We start from the raw sequence: 23,812 nt of genomic DNA on the forward strand, positions 1-23,812 counted from the left end.
AAGGTTTCCTTCTATCACGCTTTTCGCAGTTTTCTCTATAAATAATTCAACATTTAAACTCTCTCTAGATAGTGAACTCTGGTTCAGATCATCAGAACCATGACTAAAGCGTATACGTGAAGGCTGTGCGTTTCGGTGGGACTGACCACAGGCAGACCAGTCCGTTCTAATATTGTGCCTTCCCGAGCCTACCACAAGTCCGGTAGGCCTGCACTCAATCCGTTAAGAACGATTGGCTTCTCCGTATATGGAGACCTTTAGTCATGGTTCTCATGTTTTACCCCTACAGAGTTTAAATGCTCAATCATCAAAACAAAACTTCCTTTTATTACGCAAAACCTTAGAGCCTAGTTACGTCTACCCAGCAGGGTAGCGAGACTGCTCTCGACCAACCAAATTGGCCAAAAGCACTGTCTCGCCACATGACTGTCTCGCTAATCTACTTGGTATTTGCCCGGTAATTTAGCTTCGCCCTTTAGGGTGAGGTGCACCAACTAACTGTAACTATAACTGTCACTTTAACTATAACTTTAACTACAATGCAAAATGTCAAATCTTTGGTTAAAGTCAAAAATGGGCGCCATATTAAACCATAACCTTGAGCTCGACAAGGCTTTAGATGCACGTGGCGATAAAAGGAACTAACACTGTCATCATACAAAAACGTCATTTTTGACAGTTCTCCTTTACCAGCAGCGCCCTCGCCCATGTTCATTTCAAGCCCTGTCGGAACAGCTGTCATCTGTCAAATTCTGTGGTTGAGGTTAAAGTTATAGTTAGCCTTAACTATAACTTTAACTTTAACCACGGCTTTGGTGCAACCCACCCTTAATGAAGTAATCCTATGCCTCGACTCTCGAGTAGCTTAAATATTTGGGGAGAGAAAATAAAATTACCTAGTACTTAGTACTTACAACTTCTCGGTAAAATTTTACGTGAATGTAACCAAGCCTTGAGTAAACTTCTGCTCTACAATTAAAGCAATTTACAGCTACATGCAGAAATGACTTAACTCGTTTCGTGCTAACCCTTATTATTATATTATTTCTTTAAATTACGTCTGTATTTTCGGGTTTTAATGTTTTAATAATGCATAATAGCATACTCAATACTGTTTTAGTGTTTAAAGAGAGCTTGCGGTATCTGGTTCCTGGTTTCAATACGGTTTAAAATGGCACACTTAATTCAAGAGCAACTGTAGGTACAATAAAGGACTTCACTCACCACAGGCCAAATAAAAAGTATAGACAAAGTTCTACGAACAACAAGGGACGACGCAACTAATACTTAGATCCAATTAAAGTAGTTCCTTGCATATTATTATATGTTAGCATAATATAATATGTGTGCATAAAGTGCGTGTAAATAGCCTCAGTATTTAGCGGACCCCTAGACGATCAATTTTATTGTGCAATATCACGTATTGTGCAATATTATTGACCGTCTAGGGTTGATATAGAACACCCGCCTTTCAATCTTATTGTTAAATAAATTGTTCAACAATACTGTTTAATGATACTGCACAATAAAATTGATCGTCCAGGGACCCACCAGTCAAGCCCTAGAATATAAGATATTGTAAAGTTTACGATACGCAATAAAACCGCAAAGGTTCATTGACCCCCGTTATTAAGCAAAATTACATCTTACTTCATAACAGAGACGATGCAAAGAGCATGCAGCATGTTATTATTAGTCTAGCTTCTAGGGATATTATTTAGCATGTTTTTTGCTCATTACATACTATTCTGAGCTATTTTTAGGTAGTTAAGGGTTTAATAGTATAGTTTCCCTTATGAAAGATATTATCCTTAATCTCTGAGAAAAATAGTGATGAAATTTCACATAGGTATTATAATATATTAAGAACGTATCTATAGTCAGAGTCTTGTGACCAACATGTCATTATGTTCTAGGTTCTTGGGATATTAAACATGGTTTTTGCTCATTATATACGATTCCGAGCTATTTCTATGGAGTATTATTATAGGATTTAAAAGTAGAGTTGCCCTTATGATAGATGTCCTTTATCTTCAAAAAAAATACATACATAATAGTAAATGCTAAAGTTTGTCAGACTGTTACATTTTCACGCTCAAACCGCTGAACCGATTTTGATGAAGTTTATTATTAAGTTATTTTGACCCGGGAAAGGACATGGCATAGGATACTTTTTATTCCCGAAAAATGTACGGTTCCCGCGCGATAAACGAATTATGGCGCAACGGAGTTGCGGGCGTCATCTAGTTGTGCTTTAATTTTACACTCATACTGCCTACAGCTGTCCAGCTAAAGCCACTATAATTTATAGTAGTTAGTGGTTAGCATGCCGTGCCGTTAGCTCCTAAACTCAGTCTTGTGTTAGATTGCTTAAATAAGCCGCTTAGGTTGAATCAGTTACATAAGACTAAGAAGTCATGTCTTCCAATGTAAATTCTATGTGTCTTCCAATGTAAATTCTAGGTGGGGCGCTACCCTGAGTCGAGAAAATTGACGAGATAAAGAATATATACATAAGTGGTACCAGTCACTGGTAGTATACATAATATATAGAGTTTACTACCCCTTCGTTGGCAGTCATCATACCAACGAATGGAACCTTCAATTTTGTTTCAAAATATATGCCAATAATATAATAGGACTTTCTGTTACTTTGAAAGTGGTAAAGAATTGGGTGTTTCACCTTAACTAAGGGTGGGTTGCACGGTGCACCAGAGTCGTGGTTAAGGTTTAAATCGTCAAATCTGACATTCATTATTGACTTTAACAAGAGATTTGACAGTTCATTTGACATTTTGTTATAGTTAAAGTAAGTTGGTGCAACCAACGGCCACGCTAATAGTCGAACGAATGACGTTTTCTCTGTATACGAGTATAATGTTTGTCGATTACAGCATGAGGCAATTCGAGAGATTTTTCTTTTACAATCAACAGTCATCTAAGTGGGCCAAGATCGAGCGCTTTCACCGTTGGCTATGGAGTGCGGGCACATAACGGCGTACTCAGAGATTTGCACGTTTTAGATATATTCCGAGTATTAAAATCTTTGTAAAACTTAAAGGGAATGTATGGTGTAGCTTTTTGTTTAAAGAAATTTTTTTTTATCTTTGAATGATATGTCTCTATGCTGCAGCTGGTGTCCGATGACATTTCTAATATTTATGCATTACTGGGGGATCCCCTACAAGCCCTTTGTGGAGCATATACTTTGAGAATGGCTGGTCTAGGCTGTTGAGTGTTAAGAAGTCAGATGAGATAAGAATACATTTCATTTTTAGGGTTCCGTACACAAAGGGTAAAAACGGGACCCTATTACTGAGACTTCGATGTATGTCTGTCTGTCTCTAAGCTGTAACTCAAGAACCGCTGTAGCTAGACTTCTGAAATTTTCACAGACTGCGTATTTCTGGTGCCGCTATTTATAACAACAAATACTAAAAACAAAATAAAATTAATATTTAAGGGAGCCCCTCCCATACAACAAACGTCATTTTTTTCTATTTTTTGCTCGATATCAATAATGGCAACATAGGCAATAAAGGCAACTTGAAATATTCACGAAATTCTCAGTTGCATTTGTACTTGAAAAATTTTAATTAAATAGTTCAAAAATTATTTAATTTAAATAAATTAGATAATTTTGGGGGTGCTCCCCTACAAAAAAAGCAATTTTCAGCCTATTTTTGCTCTATTGTGGTACGGAACCCTTCGTGCGCGAGTCTAATTCGTACTTGGCCGATTTTTTTAGTTAACTATATCTATATATTAATACGTAAGAGAAAAAGTTTGTAACCCTTTTTACGAATAATGGGGAAACGTAGGTGAATGAAATTTCGCACAGTTATAGTTTATATGGTGAAGGAGTGCATCGAGCTAATATTATTTTAAAATAATGCTTTTATCATATATATTTTTAACAAATAAAACGTTACACACACTACGACACTACTACTAGGAAAAATGACAGATTTTTGAGTGACAAGCCTATACATACGAATTATACTCTTTTATTTATGGTTGAAGTCTGTTGACAACAAGTTGACAAATTGAAAATGGATTATTGTTTTTTTTATTTAATTTTTTTTTTATTAGACAATGTTTAAACGGCCAGTCTGAGATCAGCTGAGTCCCAGAGAAAAGAATTGAAAAAAACTATGATGAAGTCAATTTTTTACAAAATATAGGTAGTAGTTGTAAGTAAGATCGAATACGACCATTGGGCGATCTCTAGTAATATTATAATATATAAACGCTCGTTGGAGGTCTTCAAATTCGTGCGCTGGTTACCAAGAGAGGACGGGTATAATTATTAGCGATCTGATTATGTAGAAAAAGTTTTTGGTGAACCAGTGAGCCCGACAGGTACTGCAAAGCCATCTCTAATAGCGAGGCTAATTAGGCGAAAGGAAGATCAACAGTATTCGTTTTTCTATAGAAATGACAAGCGACGCGACGTATAAAAACTATTTCCTAGCACTATTATCACAAATAGGAGACAAATGACCTAAAGAACCGTTTGTCGTTGACCGTCAGATTATAGCAAGTGTTTTGCAGGCCGGCCTAATGATCATCGTATTCTACAATACTACCTATAACCTCGATCATACGGCCTTGATCGCATCGGAGAGCAGAGCGAATCGCCGACAACGGTGTCAATGCTTCCATTATTGCGTTTGATGGATCAATGCAGTATGCACTCGCAAAAACTAACCTCTAGTGAGAGATGGTGGTGTAGGGATAAGTAGTTATAGGAATACGGGAAAAAGCAGTTATAAGAAAAGTAAAATGCTTTGATTTTTTCACGTTACCTAATGATAGCTTAGATAGATTGCAAACGTGTAGAGTGCTAGAGGGGTACATATTCGTTTTCGTAAAAGATTGATCATTTAAAAATTTATCCTCCAATAGTAAACATTAAAACCATAGAAGAATAAACCCTTAACCGATAAAAGGCTTTCATTTAATCGCTTCCGCTGAATAAATAGAGGTACAATATTTGAATCGTTGATAGTAGCATTAACGTAGCAATACTAGGTGATTTACCAGTAATTATTTAAATAATGAGTGGCAGCTAGCAGTCGACTTGGAGTGACTGACTGATGATAAAGAATCTTTAATCAGATTTAGCACGCAAGCAATTAGGTACCTCTATCTACTACCTATAGGCTATACGTAATGGTGGGTGCAGACTGTAGATCTCAGTAATAGTGTTCATTGTTCAAGTGAAACATTAATCTTTAAAACTAAACATTTGAATTTGCCTCATTCTGGAAGACAAATATGAGAGACTTGAAATCTTCAGGTCAAAAATAAACCATCTAGTACTGTCTGCTATGTATTTCTATTTTAAGATTTGCAAATTAAATCTACACTAGAAAGAGCCACACATTAAGTTTAATTTTAGCCACCGAAAGCCATTAAACCGGTTAAATTAACGCCAAAAATAAAGTTCTATTTTGAACCGACCGCGACATAAAAAAAGGTGGTGGTTATTATTTCGGTAACCTTATTAATTATAGAAGTCATAATCTGTGGCTCTAAAACTGAAAATCACAATCAGTGAGGCGCTAAGTTTAATTGGCTTTTTAAGTGGTTCAGGAGCAGGAGGGAGGGGGGCACAATAAAAATTAATCACAGATATTCTACCTAACCTAACCTATACATTGATTAGTAAAATTGGCACTTTAAGAGGTTATACAACAAAAAAATCCTATTTGATATTGGCATTGCTAGTATTCAAATAAAAATCTAAGGTGCCAGAAATAGGTTGACTGCCAAGGGTAGGGTTGATGTGACCTTCCGACATCATGGTTTTTTAAATGTGTATAAAAATAAATAATTATTAATATAATGTAGATTCTTGGTGAAAAAAGTTTGAGAAACCCTGTAACGTCAAAGTGATTTACAAGGTCAGTGACCTCACATCGCAAGTGCGATCTGATGTTACAGTGGCTGGTGGTACAACAAAATACTACGGTAATACTTTTGTAGATGACAGGTTGAGATGGCCATGTGAATGTGAAGGTGGCTCTTCACAATGGTCCACGCTGGCCTACTACAAGCCATCGCCATTGTGTAGACGGGGTAATGGTGTATGTATGATGGTGGACGATGGCCAGTGGATTGCGAGGCAGTAATGAGCCATGCACCATTATGTTTAGCACCAAGTGATCGTGGTCTACAGTTCACGATGGCCGGCAGTGGGCCATCGTGGGCCATTATTGATTGGGGGCTTTACACGAGGGCACACTAAGCCGGTTTTCCGGTTATGCGGATCTAGTCCGCATAAAAGTTACCTACATTCTAGCATTTCATACGTTTTTACTGTCATGCAGACGACACGCGTGCGGCCAAGGCATGTTGTACATGCCGAATTATCGATAGCAGATATATTTTGTCTAAGTATCTATCCAGGGTGTGTGATCCTGAGACATGACAGACAGACTGAGTAACATTTACATTAATTTTGGCCTGTGGGGTTGGTAGTAGACACCGCCTTATACCGATGTTAAATCGATAAAAACTTTTAACCCGTACGAGTACACATAGTTTCAATAAGTGTTTGACGAATTGGTCGGAAAAATATATTTAATAAAACTATAAAACTGATTTTTTGAAAAGAATTTAATTATAATAATAAAAAACTTTATTATATCCACAAAATCTACGAGGTAGGAAGAGTTCAATTACGCACGGGGCATGTAAGCATACCAATTATAATGCTCTAAGGAAATAGGTATGTAAAATAATTTCGGTGATGAAACTTAAAAAAGTTTGAGAAACACTGTGCCTCAAGTTTTTTTACAACATCTGTCAAAATCGCCAGAAACTCGTTAAGAGCGTAAAATAGTCAAGCGATAAAAGTGTTTGTGCGGGTCAAAACACGTTTCAGTTAACTGTACTAACGTGTTGTCGTTAATCTAACACGGTCATTTCTCAGAAACCAATCGTTAACTAATCTTAGACTCCATATGTGTGTCTGTCTGTTACGTCTTCATGCTTAAATCGCTGAACCGATTTTGATGAAATTTGGTATTGAGATTCATATATTGAGATTTCAGATTCATAAATTCATCGCGGCAAAACGCGGTTTTCGTGCGCTTTTAACGATTTTTGGCGAAACGGAGTTGCGGGCGTCATATCTAGTACTATAATTATAAACGCGAACATGTGTCCGTCTGTCTATTACCCCTTCACGCCAATCCGCTGAACCGATTTTGCTGTAATTTGGTATGGAGACACTTTCAGTCCCGGGAAAGGTCATAATATAGGATACGTTTTATCCTCAAAAGTCAAAAAGGACGGTTCTATTTCCGCGCGATCTAATTTTGGCGCAACGGAGTTGCGGGCGTCATTTAGTTTTCTAAACGTGGGCATTGTGCAATATATAGTATCTTCAGGTTCAGAATGACTAGGCGACTTTAAATAATCCTGATGTACCTGACCCGAGTTTACCGCTAATGACATACCGGCTGAGTGTCAACATTCAACAGCCTAGCGGTACATGTAGAGTGGCCAACGGTCAAAGCCCACTCTCGCAGCTTCGGTTGCGGAAAATCGTGGCGGAAACCGTAAATATTTGCCGCGTTATATTTTATGGAACGAGCTTAAAGTGTGCTCCGCGGAGTCCTGGGGCAAATGCTAAACAAGGGCTTCGCGAGCGAGACAATTCATTCAAAGACAAAACATTTTTTTTTTGGGGATCCGTCAAAAATGTCACTTCTTTGAATCATCTGCTCCCGACCTTTGAAGCGGAGGAATTCTGGCCGACTGATGTGGTTTACCGAAGGTTCCGGGGGAGACTCCGGAATGAAGCGCGCGTCACGTCGCCGTTAATTCGTGATAATGTGTAGTTGTTAAGTTTATATAATTTTTATGTATGTTAGTCATTAATTCATGAAGACCTAAGCGGCCGCATCCGGCCGCGATAACAATAGATAAGCTATTTATTTATTTAAATCAGGCCTACGTAGCCTGATTTAAATAAATAAATAAATTTAAAAGGGGTCCGCCACTAAAAAATTTGAAAGTCACAGGATAACACTAAGGAGACAAGATAACGCTCGCAAAGGCATCGTATTTCGTTCGGAACCCTTTGCGGAGACCGTCAATTTTCCGGAACAAAAAATATCCTAGCCCCGAGGTCGACTTTCTCGTCTCCCAAAGCATCCCCATACCACATTTCATCCGAACAAGTTTAGCCGTTTACACACAAAGGGCCAACAGTGAGACATACTTTCGTATTTATAAAATTTGTATGGAAATAGGGGTTACACCCCCTAAAAATCTCACACAGGCTATGAAAGCAATTAAGCAACAGTTTTCAGCCTGTGCTGCAAAAACTCTAATTGCTAACTCTATAAAACTGTAGTTGCAATGTTTGTGTTTGCACTTGAGACGCAGAGCCGTCAGACGGCGGTCGATAGCGGCTGGAAAAAGTTCAAGGAAAGTGCGCTACAGCCTACAACGTGCACAGAAATAAATTCTGCACATATTATATATCATAGAGTAACTCTACGGAGAGAGAGAGGAGAGATTATAGAGTAGCTTTACAGAAATTTAATTTAATTAACATATTCATTTATTAATTTTTATTTAAAAAGGAGATAGAAAATCTTTAAACGAGCAATTCTTGTTATATATATATATATATATATATATATATATATATATATCGGCTCCAACGATTTTCATGAAATTTAGTATATAGGGGGTTTTAGGGGCGATAAATCGATCTAGCTAGGAATCATTTTCAGAAAATGTCTTTTTATACGTGTTTTATCAATAATCGATAAACTGAAATAAATGACTCTTCCTGACATCTATTGGCGAATAATAATACTATTTTGTTAGCAACTAATTGTTTTAACGACCAGCAGATGGCGTTATTAAGTAACACGAAGTCAATGAGTGTTTGCTATACCGAGCAAAGCTCGGTCATCCAGGTACTATTATATTTATACTTTGTCGATTTCTTTATTAAATTCAATTTGAGCAAGCATTAAAAGTTAAAATTGTAAGCGGAACCTGCGAGCTGCGTAAAAGCAATATGCTACGGTAATCGTACTGGTGATGCAGTACTTACTCTACAATCATAATATACATGCCCATCAGTGCCCATCAATATCGGTCCAGTTTCGGAGCAAGTATAGTAAACCTTACTTTATTTTTCTAATGAACCTAATAGGGGCCTTCCCTACGGAGATTCCGTAATTTACCGTATTTAAAGCCTTATAAACTCAGAATTTGAAAGCTACAAAGTTATAATAAAAATACAACAATAATCTTCAGTATATCAACATTCCTTTCTCCGTTTTAAATTTTCAAATTTTCTTTATTATACTCATGATATCAGCTTCCAAAGTAAAACCAATTTATCAAAATTCAAGCATACATTCAGCATCTCCTTAGGATTTACAAATTACTTTTATTTGAAACACACGCCAATAGATCGACAATATCATATACTACATATTCGCCGTTTAAAATTTTTTTTAGGACAATTTTGAACTAAGTTAAGTAAAAAAATAGGATTTTGATGCGATCTCGGCAATGGAACGCGGCAAATGTATGGCCAAGGTCGTTTACTCGGGGGACGGCCTTAAGTATTTTTTTGCCTTGTTAATTTCCATTCAAATAATATAGTGTCTTTCACAATATTATTCATTTTATTGCTTCTTAATTATTATTCTTATTATATAAGCAGTTTTTGCCTTATACTTAGGGCCAAGCTACACCGGAATGGCAGCGGCGAGGCGAGCACTTTCAGTGTCATATGATTTTAAACTCTATCTTCATTATTGTATTACATAGTATCGCCACAGAATATATATTAGTGTATCGCTTGAGAAGTCTCAAGCGATACTATGTATTACAATAATGAAGATAAAGTTTAAAATCACACGACCATTCCGGTGTGGCGCGGCTCTTAATCCACCACAAAATGCGATACAGTCAGTATACCAATTTTGGGCCCTATTTCCAGGTAGGTAGGTACTAAGATCGGAAAGTGATAAACCGGACCAGTTGACAGTACAATGTGCAGATTGCACATTCAAAACTATTACCTAGTGCGTAATTTCATGGTCACCGAGCTTGCAGGCAAACTTACAACACACATTTGTCAATAGTCACAATCCATACTAACAAACATTATAAAGTGAGATTGTTTGTAATTATCTCATCACACCTTAGCTTTAGCCTATAACTGTAAATATAACGAAGTAATTTAAATCCCGGGAAAGAACATAGTTTTTATCACGAGAAAACCGGCCAAGTGCGTGTCCTGGCACGCGCAATATAGAGTTCCGTAGTACCGCTAGTTTTTGATATTTTTTGTATGGGCAATGAATGGACATTTATAACGTGTTTTACACTACTAACAATATCATCTCAGTTACGTTCAAATTATTTTGAACGAAAAGTTCCTTTGTACTTCTACGAATACATTTTTTTAGTTGATCGACTATTACTCAATAACTTATGAAGTATTCTTAGCCGTGATAGTTTTTCTTTTAAATTCAGCATATTTCCTACTCCCGTGAATTTTTTCACATTTCCAGAAGCAACAGTTTAGCTGGTAGAAGGAGGGGACACAGGCCCCTAACGATTTTTTCCACTTTAAAACTTAATATTTCACAAACGGATCCCTAAATCGGAAAATGATCTATTCATAGATACTCATAATATTTTTTAAAAACCTATCCAACGACACCCCACACGATGGCGTGGACGCGAAAAAAATTCATTTGTGCTTCCGCTTGATGTGTGGGGGGATCCCTAATTCCGAAAATGATCTATGAATAGTGAATACTCATAATATTTTTAAAAACCTATCCAACGACCACCCTATCGTGTGGGGTACACGATAGGGTGGACGCGAAAAATTTTATGCCCGCTTGATGTGTAAGGAAGGTAATTTAACGTGCGGATAGTTATAGAGGGTGTGTAGCTATACACAGTCGTTACACAGGGTCTATACAGAGCTCTACTAATAATGACATTCAAGACCTTGTGTAACTAAAATCGCACTACATACCATAGACTGTAGACTTATATTTTTATGAACCTGGTAATTGGACACAAGATCGATATTTAAACATTTTTAGTTAATATTAATAATACAGTACGTGAATTTCGTTAATAATATAATTGTCGACTATGACATTCATTTCAATGTTTTTGAACGCAACGCTAATGTCAAAGTTATTATTGTCTGTTGTCACTTGTCAGTTGTCACCGCCGCCCGCTCCTGTCTTTGACAAATCAAAAACCTCGCAATTCGTATTGCAATAGTAATTATTATTATATTTACCTTCTACCTATATCAAAAACTTGTTAAAATCTAATCGTTTTTTACTATTCTGTTGGAAAATATGAAAAAACCAAAACGGTCACGTTGTGCAAACTGGTACCTTGAGGAAAAAGTAAGTTTTCTATACAAAAGTAATATTTTTGTCTTGTTTAGTTTTAATGTGAGGCGTTAGCGTTATGTTAGCATTTTCTTTTCAGTTATTGTTGAAAGAATGCATCAAAGAAAATTTAAAGATAATAGAGAGTAAATCTTGCGATACAAATACTAATAAAAAAAAAGCAAGAAGCTTGGATGCAAGTTTTACGAAGGTGAAAGAAGCACATAATAATTTTAACACCTTTGATCTATGTTTTCTATTATAATATATACATACGAATGAAGAGCTGATGATGTTTTTCTTTTTAGATTCAATGAATTAAACAATAAGGAAAGAGCAGTTGCTGAAATAAAGCAACAATGGAGAAGTGCTAAGAGTCGTGGGTGCTGCCCCTCCACCTGGCCACAATATCGCGTATTTTTAATTTCGAGTCACATACCACTTGTACGTTTAGTGACGGGTAACCTTTTCTGTTTATATAGAATTGGCCCAAATAACCTCCGACCTTTTTAATGCGGATATGTGTACAATTGAACGCACCTATAACATTTCGAAAGCCACAAATTTCCCTAAATCCTGAAATTACTTCCTCCTGTTCCGATATGTTAGAGGGCATATAAATGACATTTGCAGCTCGTCTGCCTAATGCTGTGGCAACTCTTTGGTGACCGACTGCTGACTCAGTCCGTGCAGATCGGCCGCATCGTCCTGTACTTCCTGACGAGCCCATGTACTTTTATACAGGGTGTAACAAAAACAAGTGATAATACTTTAGGGTGTGTACATGTTCCTTATAGAGAGTTCACTGTGAAAGTAGCAGCGCTGAAAGACCAAAATTTTTTTTCACTTTTGTATGGGGAAACTCGTGACGCTCGGGCCGTTGCCCATACAAAAGTGAAAAATTTTTTTCGTCTTTCAGAGTTGCTACTTTCACAGTGAACTCTCTACAAGGAACACGTACACACCCTACAGTATTATCACTTGTTTTTGTTACACCCTGTATATCGTTTTGAAAACCTATATTTAAATTTGAATTCAAAATCATTGAGCTGAAAAGGATTTTTAAATTCGCTAAAGCTGAAAGCATACGAGACTTTACATACTAATCAGCTGATTGAACATCCGCCATCATGATCTTTCTTATATACACACTATAACACCACTAAACTAGGGTGATGCCTTGTATTAACGTTGTGGAAATTTGTATGGAAGTTACAACAACGCTATATAGGCCTTATGTCAAAAAAAAATATTATTAGTAGAAAGAATCTTATACATCCTCTATACACGCTGTGTAACTTTTTATTAGTAAGGCCGCTAGACTTTGTTTTATAAAATGTAAACTAAAATTTTATCAATGACAATGTTATCGAGTGTTTTTAAAAAATCGCATAATTTTCCGATTGAAAATGAAGAATCGCGAGCAGAACAAGAATATTTGTTAATAAAATATGGCTTAACCACAGCTTAACAGCTTATGAATGATATTGTAATTTATAAGAACAACTAACTATTTGACCGAGCTTTGCTCGGTATTCCATAAAACACGAATTAAATGACATTTTCTAAAAATTATTCCTAGCTAGATCGATTTATCGCCCCCGAAACCCCCTATATACTAAATTTCTTGAAAATCGTTGGAGCCGATTCCGAGATTCCAATTATATATATATATACATAATTGGAATCTCGGAATCGGCTATATTATGTATATACAAGAATTGCTCGTTTAAAGATATAAGATAATACATTTTAACCTGAATTTAGATTCTCACGATTATACTCATTTGTTTTTGTGATCACAAAAATATTTGAACTGCATAAATAATGTAATAATATTTTAGTGATGTTAAAACATAATTTTTCAAATTCGCATTTCGCATCGTGTTTTTGACCCCGTGGGGTCAAAAATTCTCATACCTAGAATGTTTCTTCGACCGCATGCACGCTCATGCGTAAGTGTCTGAACACAGTTTAACACGCTATGCCAAATTTCCGTGGCGAAAATTCCGCATGATTACGTCAGCAATGTCAAACGCATACAATATAACGCGACGGAATTTCGGCATGGTGCGTCATCGGTAATTTAAAACACATTGCAGGCGGAATCAAGCCGAACTTCCGAACTAAGATAGCAACTGTTTGAGAGTAGTGATGTAACGGATATTCGCATCCGCGAATATCCGCGTATTTTTCAATATTCGCATTCGCATTCGCATTCGCAAAAATTATGCTAATTTTTTAATAATCAAAAAGGAAATTATTTAGCGAATGTTTTAATAATCAAAAAGGAAATTATTATATGCATGCATTTGAAATAATATAATAATACAATAGATAACACTTAGATATTTTTATTAAATCATACTTCTACATTGTAAATTAAAGCCTCATTAGTCATTTATGAAAAAAGAACTTCAGAGATCTTATCAAATCTAACATTTATCAGCCTTACAACTATGTAAGGTTTGCATTCATTTAGTAGTATATTACTACTTTACTATCATTCTTAAATAAAGTTTACAATTTCTATTAACTAAAAAACTAAACAATTACTTACTTGTAACATAAAACATAAAACTAACCTCAAAACAAAACAAAACTTTTAGAATGAACTTTCTGTGACTAAATTCATTCAATTATAGTCTGTCAAGAAAGTAAAGAAAAAGTAAAAAGTGGCAACATCTTAGTGTCTTTCCCTTTCAAATCAATATAAGAAAAATGGGATGACACTACGATGTTGCCACTTTTTAATTTCTTCACTTTCTTGACTATAAGCAATATCGGTTCGGTTATGTTCAATTTAAACATAGCCGACACGAAACGTCAAACCTGTCGAACATTTTACGCGCGCTTTTTATGAAATTTTAAAATATTCGCATTCGCATTCGCGAATGTTGAAGATAAATATTCGCAATCGCATTCGCATTCGCGAATCTGAAAAATCCAACATTCGTTACATCACTATTTGAGAGTAACTGCCGCACTCAGACACGAATAATAATTACATAACTGTAATTGAATGAAGATTTTGACATAAGCCATCATTTTTTCCATTTTTCCATTCCATTTTCCATTTTAGCCATCAGTCAATTTCTTCTTTAAATTGAAATTTAATCTTTATTAAATGTCCCTGAGTACGGCTTTAAGACTGCACGCGCTCGGGCCAGGTCCATTTATACCTACCTACCTATCATGCGTTCGCATTCTACGTTCGGGCGGTCAGTCACACAGGAGCAGTTCTGACGCGGTCAGAACGCCCCCTGTGTTAATATATTATCTATGTAACGTACAACACAAAGAACGCAAAACTGACCGCTTGAACGCTTGACCGCTCTAGTCTGTCTGATAGTCTATTTACCTTCTCCATCCTTTCATGGGCTCCTTGCGGAGGTCGGCCTCGCTGAGCCCGTACAGGCCGATGCAGGCGAGGAACCACGCTGTCACTATGAGGTACAGGATCACCACGACACGGAACGGTAGCAGGATCACCGTGAATATCGCCGTCTGGAACCAAAGAGAAGAAAATTTAGAACTTATACTATGGACACCAAAGAGGGTTTTCTTTATTTCATTTGCCGCTAGGGATAGACCCTCACGAAGTGCCGCCTGGTAGACCGGTGTTTTCAAAAACTGTCAATAAAAATTGACAAAAATTCCTACCTACCACCCGCACTGCCACTAGGTATCCCCGGATTTATAAATAGGCCGTAATGGGCCTCGGCCTAGGGACGGCAGTGTCCTAGGTGTCCAGTGTCCCGCGGAAGCGTCCATAGAGGCCGACAAATTTCGTACATGGGGTGGCGGAAATTAAAAGTCACACTCAAGAAATACAAATTCGGCACTGCCACCAGGCGAAGCTACGAACCCTATAGGACAAAATAGGAGGAAATAAACGACAAAGACTGTGACAGAACAGCGTTATTATGCATAACACGAACTTAAAAACCCTCATTCTAGAACACACATGCAGTTTTTAGGATTATGCATCTAATGTATTTAGATGAGCCCTTAGAACCAGTGTTGTTGCATGCAAAAAGGAAATACTTTCAAAAAGTCATCATCATGCTTTTCGATAGTGATGATAGCTTATCAATTTGTAGAGCAAATGCCATTATGCAAATTAAATATTACGTTACAAATTGCAACATTACACGTAGATTGTATTACGTTTTCGAGACCTTGAAGGCCTTTGCTCTACATTTTGTAGGAACTAGGAAACAAGAAAAAATCGTATAAGCTCGTATAAGCGACCTTGTATACTTACTTTTAATTTGCTATTAATCGGCAAAAAAGCTTTATTAAAAAAATAGTTGTCAAACTGCTTATACTTCTTTATTTAAATTTTTAATAGGCCTTTGCTAATGTCGAGGCTGGCTCTCAAGTAAACCTTTAGCAATGCCAAACGTTGAGACTTGAGAGGAAAATGAAGACACACGTATTAGATTTCCTTCCGTCTGCGCGACCGATGCAGTCCGCATATGCATGTAGAGTCTTAATGATATTAATCCTGGATTTATTAGTAGGTAACGAATTATTATTCCGTTGTTTTCCTTCTGAAACCCGACAGAATTGACAGGTATTGGTACTCGTCCGTCTCTTTGCAGTCAAAGTACTGGTAGTTATGTCTATTGTGGTAATACCGTGCCATGCCGTGCCACGGCAAATTATAAACGCGACCACCAGCCGGGCTAGCACGGCCACCAGTAGAAATGCGAAAGTATAGACAAACTGTGGAGATAAACTTAAGGTGAAGATCCGATCTTTTTTCGTTCCGAAAAATTCAATTAAAATGCCACTTTATATGACTACTAGATGTCCCGCGCGGCTTCGCCCGCGTAAATTAGAAATTTTACAGAATCCGTAGGTACATTTTCCCATAAAAAATATTTCCCCCGTTTTTCCCACATTTTCCTGAGTTTCTTCTGTCGTATTAGTCTTAGAGTAATAATATAATATAACCTTCTCGATAAATGATGAGTCTTACTCGATAAATGATCTATCTAACACTGAGATAAGTTTTTAAATCGGACCTGTAGTTTCTGAGATTGACGCGTTCAAGCAAACATACTCTTCAGGTTTATAATATTAGGTAGATAAAGATTTTTTTTAATTATCGCTTGACAAACTCGAGTCTCGATCTAAAAGACTATGAAATGGTATAATATGGTAGTGATGATGATGATGATGATGATGATGAAGAATGTAATTTGCATAGTAGCATATGCTTTCTGTTCTTAAAACAACGCCGAAACTCCCAAACTTGTATCTATAAAGAATCAGGAATTCTCTCAGCACCTTCCGAACCACGGTATACCAGGTATATCTCGGTGCAAAATCTTACTTGTTGGTAGCATATGCTTAGAATACTTCTCACGAAACCGAAGTCACCATATGTTTCCCTATAAGTTTTGAGGAGTTCCCTCGATTACTTATGGATCCTTCATCAGATCACCACTTTTCTGAATATAATACCAAATTGGGATGATACCCTATATACCAAAAGAAAAATTTTGAAAATCGGTTAACAAACGGCGGAGTAATCGTTGAATATAAGAAAACGAACATAACACCTCCCCCATTTTGAAAGTCGGTTAAAATTGTAGCCTATGTGTTATTTATTTAATATTTTAATCAGCACATGAATTGAATAACAAATTTTTTTTCAAATTAATCGTAGCACCATCTGTCAGGACAAACTAAAATTGAAATAGAATAATATTGAATGCGATGATAGCGCCGTCCGCCGGATCTAATGTAAAACATTCCAAAATCAACAACTCCTTATAAATAAGAAATTAATTGAAAAAACATTTTCCAGTAGACCAAACTGTAAATCTAAACCATTCTCGAATCTCCACGAACACACACAAAAAATTTCATCAAAATTGGTCCAGTCGTTTAGGAGGAGTTCAGTCACATACACACGCACACAAGAAATATATATATTAAGATATTATGACTATAGTCCTAAAAATTCAATTAATATCCTACTTTATGACATATATTATAGTCTGTCATAAATTGAAATTTTAATTGAATTTTTGTCGGTTGCGATTAGCCGCGGTAAAGATCGGAACGGCACCTTAAGTTTATGTCTACAGTTTAAATCTATACCTACTACGTAGGCCTTGTAGCGTCTGTGACACTTAGGCTGTTTACGTGTTACGTGCGGCGCCGTGTGTAAACAGTTTAACTCCTGAGTCCTGATCGAATTGAATGCCTACGAATCGAAACAGAAATTAAACAGTGTCGCATTATCCAATGAATTCATAATTGGTAGTACCTTTTGTACTCACAAGCCAATAAATATTATAAGGAATATCATCAAATTACTATACTAATTTCATGGTTCTTGTTGCTATTCTGAAGTAAATTGAGTTTCCACTTGTAATGTGCTTATGATAAGGCTTTGCCAACTGATTCTGCATCTACACCGGACAGAGTTTTATACGTAGCGATTTATGTTTTATATAATGTCGCGTCTTTAGTCCGGCTACAGACATTCTTATTTAAGGAATTTATCAAGTACGTCCATGATGGAGAATAAAACCATTACGAACATGTAGACTGTAGTGTGTAGAGGCATATTGGCCTTAAATTGCTTATGTTCAACCTTGGTCAATCGCGGGCACCGTACATTTTTCCGGGAAAAACTATCCTATGTTCTTTTTTGAGACACCAAGTACATATTTGCATACCAATAATCAAAATCGGTTCAGCGGTGACCGGTGTAAGGTAAATACACTTTTGCATTTTTAGGGTTCCGTACCCAAAGGGTGAAAACGGGATCCTATTCATGAGACTTCGATGTCTGTCTGTCCGTCCGTCTGTCTGTCCGTCTGTCTGTCCGTCTGTGTGTTCATCTGTCTGTCCGTCTGCCTGTCCGTCTGTCTGTCCGTCTGTCTGTCTCCAGGCTGTATCTCAAGAACCGCTATAGCTAGGGTTCTGAAATTTTCAAAGATTGTGTATATCTGTTGCCGCTATCACAACAAATACTAAAAACAAAATAAAATTAATATTTAAAGGGGGCTCCCATACAACAAACGCGATTTTTTGGCCTTTTTTGCTCGATATCAATAATGGCTACAGGTAGGCACTTGATATTTTCACAAAGGCCTTAATTATATGTCTACTTCAATATGTAGGAATAATATTAAAATAAAATAAAAAATTAAGGGGGCTCCCATACAAAAACACAATTTTTCGCCTATTTTTCCTCTATATCGGTACGGAACCCTTCGTGCGCGAGTCCGACTCGCACTTGGCCGATTATTAATAGTATGGAAGTATGGATGTAAAGTCGCATCTTTATGTAAAGGGCGATGTGCCACATTTCGACCAAGTACTATTATAACACTATGGGCCAAAGTGGCACATTATTTACGCATATTAGAAAATGTTTAACGGTCACATACTGCGCTCGTAACCAAACATTACGCATTCCTCAAATAATGTTGTAGTCAATACTAACATTCAACAAGAATGAAGGAAGTAAAATATATAATATTATGTTCGTTTATTCAATTTATTTAATTTATGTTACTGCGTAAAAATTAACCCCCTGATTTTTCGATCCTTATGCAAGCGACCGCAATCGACAAAAAAAACAAATAAAATACCAGCTTAAAAACTAGGCCTATAGGTTACATTTCGCTCTCCGCCAGTGGTTCCGAACCTGGGGGTAATTAATTCCTGTATTGATTTCTTGAAATATTTTTATGGGGTAAAATCAGTTTCTCTAACAGGCCATAGGGGTAACAGCTCTGAAAAGGTTAGGAGCCACTGCTCTACACGATGCGGCGGCACAGGTCGTTAAACCAATGTGGGCAGAAAACTACCAGAAAATAAAACTGAGCCGGTTAAATTACAAATATATAATAAGTATCACAATGATGCACACTTGTTTCATTTATTATATTATGTACACATTTTGTAGTTATAACTATTCCATCATTGAACTTGGCATTAACTTTGAAATCCTAAAGCTAATCCGGAAATACCCTTGTCATCACTGAGTTATAAGTACTACGTACTAGAGTCGACACCGCAACGCAATGCCTGGTCACATTCAACAGAAGCTATATAGCCGCAGCGCACAGGGTGTCACAGACAGAGCAGGTAATGTAAAGATGTATATTATAGCACGATACATCTTTCTATAGAAATCGCCAGGAGACCACACACAACAGCTATAGTGTATATTTTTACATCTTCGTATCTTAAGATACAGAGCTATATGAAAATATACATTTGCACGCGAGCTCTTCTGAACGCCAGATGTACAACAATAAAAAAACGGCCAAGTGCGAGTCGGACTCGCGCACGAAGGGTTCCGCACCGTTATAGAGCAAAAGTAAGCCACAAAGTAATAATTATCGAACCTTTACGTAAGACCAACAAATGCGTGTGTTGCACGCAACTTTCTCTTACGGTCGACAAAATTGTTTTCTACTTTTACCATTGCATAGTTTGTTTTTGTGTTGGTTACGCATAGATAGTTTCCTCATCATAATGCAATGAAAGTGAAGACAGTATACAATCGATGTTGTAGTCAAAGCTCGAATCTCTGGCGCTACTTGGTTTGACTAGTATCCCGTGTTGCGGGAATCGGGATGGCCTAGACTGGCCAGGAAGGCGTCAGTTTCAGAACTCAGAAAACCGAACATATTAAGTCATCCTTACATATTCTCTTAGGTCTTAGCGATGTGGCCGATAGCTGGCAGAGTTGCGTTGGGTTCGTCATCTATGGTTCAAGCAGCAAGGATTTTTTTACGTCCATCCCCTTAACAAAATCGGGCTTGTTGTTTTAATTTTTAGGGTTTCGTAGCCAAATGGCAAAAAACGGAACCCTTATAGATTCGTCATGTCTGTCTGTCCGTCCGTATGTCACAGCCACTTTTCTCCGAAACTATAAGAGCTATACTATTGAAACTTGGTAAGTAGATGTAGTATCTGAACCGCATTAAGATTTTGATACAAAAATGGAAAAATTAATAAAAATTTTAGGGGTCCCCATAGGTACAACTGAAACAAAAAAAATTCATCTAACCTATGCGTGTGGTGCATGTTTTGTGGGGGGCAAACAGCTTGTTTAGCTCCCCCCATTTCCAGATCTTTTCTAATACCCTATTGGCTTTCATCTCTATTTTAAGAGCCGTATCTCCTTCAAACACCAAGACAATGTCGTCCACGAAAGCCAGATTTAAAACATCTATCTCCTCTAACATCCATAGCAGCGGGTCCAACAAAAGGTTCCGCAGGATCGGTCCACCGATGAACCCCTCTGTAAGCACCACTTGTCGGTCCCCTTGCTCACTTCCACACCAGCATATATCACACTCCTCCCACTCAAGTAGCTACTGAATACCTGCCTCAGGTTCTCCGGACACCCAACTTCAGCCAACCGAACCTTTATGGCTGGCCACCAAGCACTGTCGAAGGCCCCCTCTATGTACAGCGATACCACAAAGAAATTTTCTTCTCCTCCCTCTTCTTTCTGATGTAGTTCACTAACCTATAGGGGGCGTCTTCGGTGCTCCTTTGGGGCTTATTTTGGGCAATAGGTAGAACCTAAGTCGGACAACCAGCATTTTCTCGAAGATTTTGATGAGAACAGGTACAGGCTTTTGGTACGGTATGATTCCTTGCCCGGCTTTCTCAGTACCACCACTGTCGCCTGCTTCCACTGTTCAGGAAAGTAGCCGACAGTAAGGCACTTGTTCAGCAGGGCAAGGATGAAGGAACCATTCCGAGTTACATTCTACAGCGAGCTGGCAGATGTCGGACGTGAGACCATCCGACCCGGGGCCCTTTTTGGGGTTGAAGGACCTTACGGCTCTCTTCAACTCCTCCATGATGAAAGGAGGGTCGTCCTGACCCGTCGGCTGTTCGGAGTCTAAGGACTCTGCACGCCGGCGTATCCGTCGATGTTCCTCATTCTCACTACTTTTCAGATCCTCGTGGTAGAAGGTTTCCGCCAACAATTCTGCGGAGCTTCGGGCGTCGAGGGTCTTACCGCCCCTTGTTAGGGGCAGATCCTTCTCCCTCCCAGCACTCTGTAGGTCTCCCTCTCAGACCCCCTTCTATTTCCTGTTTTCGACAAAACTCCTTTCAGCTTGCTACTTGAGCCTTTTTTACTGCCTTTTCATACTTCTCTTTCGCTTCCAGGTACAATCTAACTACGCGGTTTCTGCGATCAGGGGCTGCGTTTCGGATCCTGCGGTTCCTTGTGGCGCCTCCGAGCTCATCATTCCACCACGACAAGTTGAATTTCGGTGTGTGTTTCTTGGTCGGCATAGTGTCTCTGCATGTCTGGCTTATGTGTATCTGTCTATTGCTTCATCTATTTGTTGTGTGCTATGTATTGTGTCAATGTCTTGTACGTAGTCAATTGTCTGTCTGACATCAGCTGGGTCAGTTTCTCACGAAATTGAGTACAGTTTGCCTTATGCGTGTAGTCCGTATTATGTTCGTGCCTGTGGATTTGTGTTGTTTGATGCCGAAGGATATGCCGTTGTGGTCAGAACTCGTGGGACCCTCCAGTCGCCCACTCGGTCCAGCAGATCTTCGGAGCACGCTGTCACATCTACGTAACTGGAGTACCTTTTACCCCCTTTGTCGGTGTCGAATGTCGGGGTGTCCCTTTAAGCAAGGATTGGAGCACTATGAGGTTTGAGTGGAAATAAGACCATACGCTTGGCGAATCCCGTTAATGACTGCAATCAGATGCGGAAAGCATTTTCAAGCAACCAAGGCCTACTTTGTAATGGCCTTTTGTTTTCGATTTTGCGCCGCTAACCATTAACTGGATTTAAAAAAAAGGTTGATACTTGATTATCACAAAAAAAATTATTATGACCAAGATACCACCAGTGCTGTTAAGTAAGATTATTCAGAACAAGAACAATTTCATACATGGCATTGTTCTGTCAGATCACATTAATTTATTGTAAGCTAAGCCCCAATTTCACCAGCGTCTGTAAGTGTTAACACCTTGTTAAAATGTCATGTCTTCTCTTTCATTCATAAGAACAACGAAAGAGGTAACGTAATACCTAAATCGGAGCATTAACTTAAAAATTGGTTGGTGAAATTGGGGTTTAACCTCCTACTCTATGGCCTATAATATAGTGTTCTAGTTTCTACATAATAACTATTTACAAAATCTACAAAAATCGATCTTTTTTAGGGTTCCGTACCCAAAGGGTAAAAACGGAACCCTATTACTAAGACTTCGATGTCTGTCCGTCTGTCTGTCTGTCTCCAGGCTGTAACTCAAAAACCACTATAGCTAGACTCCTGAAATTTTCACAGATTTTGTATTTCTGTTGCCGCTATAACAACAAATACTAAAAACAAAATAAAATTAATATTTAAAGGCTCCCATACAACAAACATAATTTTTTTGACCTTTTTGGCTCGTAATCAATAATGAAAACTCAAATCAAAACTAACCATGATTATTATTTTAAAAACAGTTGCAATATAATCGAAATTTAAATTTCTACAATGGTAAAAAATGAGGACATAAAAGTAATAAGTAATTTGGGAGGGATATACTTGGTGAATTGGCAGCAAATTATATCAATATTTGGCTTGAGTTTAGTTAAGTATAACTGTAAATCTCCTCGCTCAGTAATATTTAATCTGCTAATATTATATTACCTATACTCAAAGAAGTCAGGTCACCTAATTTTTATAGACCCCATTTAACGCCTTGTGGACCCCCATTTTTCTTCCACGCAAGCACAGACCCCTGTCGGGCTCCCGTCCTGGGGGTCCACCTGGACCACTTTGGGAATCAATGGGTTAGACGAAAGACTCAATTACATTGATTACATGTAAATTAAAATATTTTAAACCTTGTAGTAGTAGTCTCTAGTCTGTGTTTACTGTGCTAAAGAATTATTGTCTTTGAGATGAGCTGTACTAGCACAGCTAACAGTAAAGCAATAAAACTTCGACATAACATCATAGAACCAACACTTTCTCGTGCGAAAGCTTTCTTACCTATAATATAATATCATCACAGAGTCTGCGCAATTTGCCTGATGGTGTTTCATTTACGTTGCAAACACAAACATGCAGTTTGTTATGTATCAAAGTATATAACTTACCCTGATTTTTTCATACGTGTTCTCTAATTCCAGTTTGTGAACGAAAGGATTTAATATTTCGGCCCGCATACCGTCCGACGAGAAAGTGCCAGTTTCACTATGCATTTTACCATTCATTTTCACGATATCACAAAATGAACTCTTCCCTTGTTAGTCAAAATTTACACATGACGCACATTTTCCCACTTATACCGGTAAAATTAGTAACATTTGGTAGTTAATGAATTAAATATCAAATTATTTCAGATAATATTCATGGAAGAAATCGACGTACACCCCACG

The 23,812-nt window shown here is 37.6% G+C and overlaps 1 protein-coding gene across 2 annotated transcripts in view; it reads right to left on the reverse strand.

Moving 5' to 3' along the window:
* Nucleotides 1-23,812, reverse strand: part of LOC121738593 (lysophosphatidylcholine acyltransferase) — a 40,997-nt gene extending 17,185 nt beyond the window's left edge. For both annotated transcript variants that reach the window (XM_042130754.1, XM_042130753.1), the window contains exons 1-2: nt 23,531-23,812; nt 14,773-14,918 (exon numbers count right to left, since the gene is read on the reverse strand). In XM_042130754.1, the coding sequence (XP_041986688.1) occupies nt 14,773-14,918; nt 23,531-23,647 (263 nt within the window). In that variant the 5' untranslated portion in view covers nt 23,648-23,812. The remainder of the gene's footprint in view (nt 1-14,772; nt 14,919-23,530) is intronic.

Source organism: Aricia agestis, chromosome Z (genome assembly GCF_905147365.1).
Source record: "Aricia agestis chromosome Z, ilAriAges1.1, whole genome shotgun sequence".
Lineage (NCBI taxonomy): Eukaryota > Metazoa > Arthropoda > Insecta > Lepidoptera > Lycaenidae > Aricia > Aricia agestis.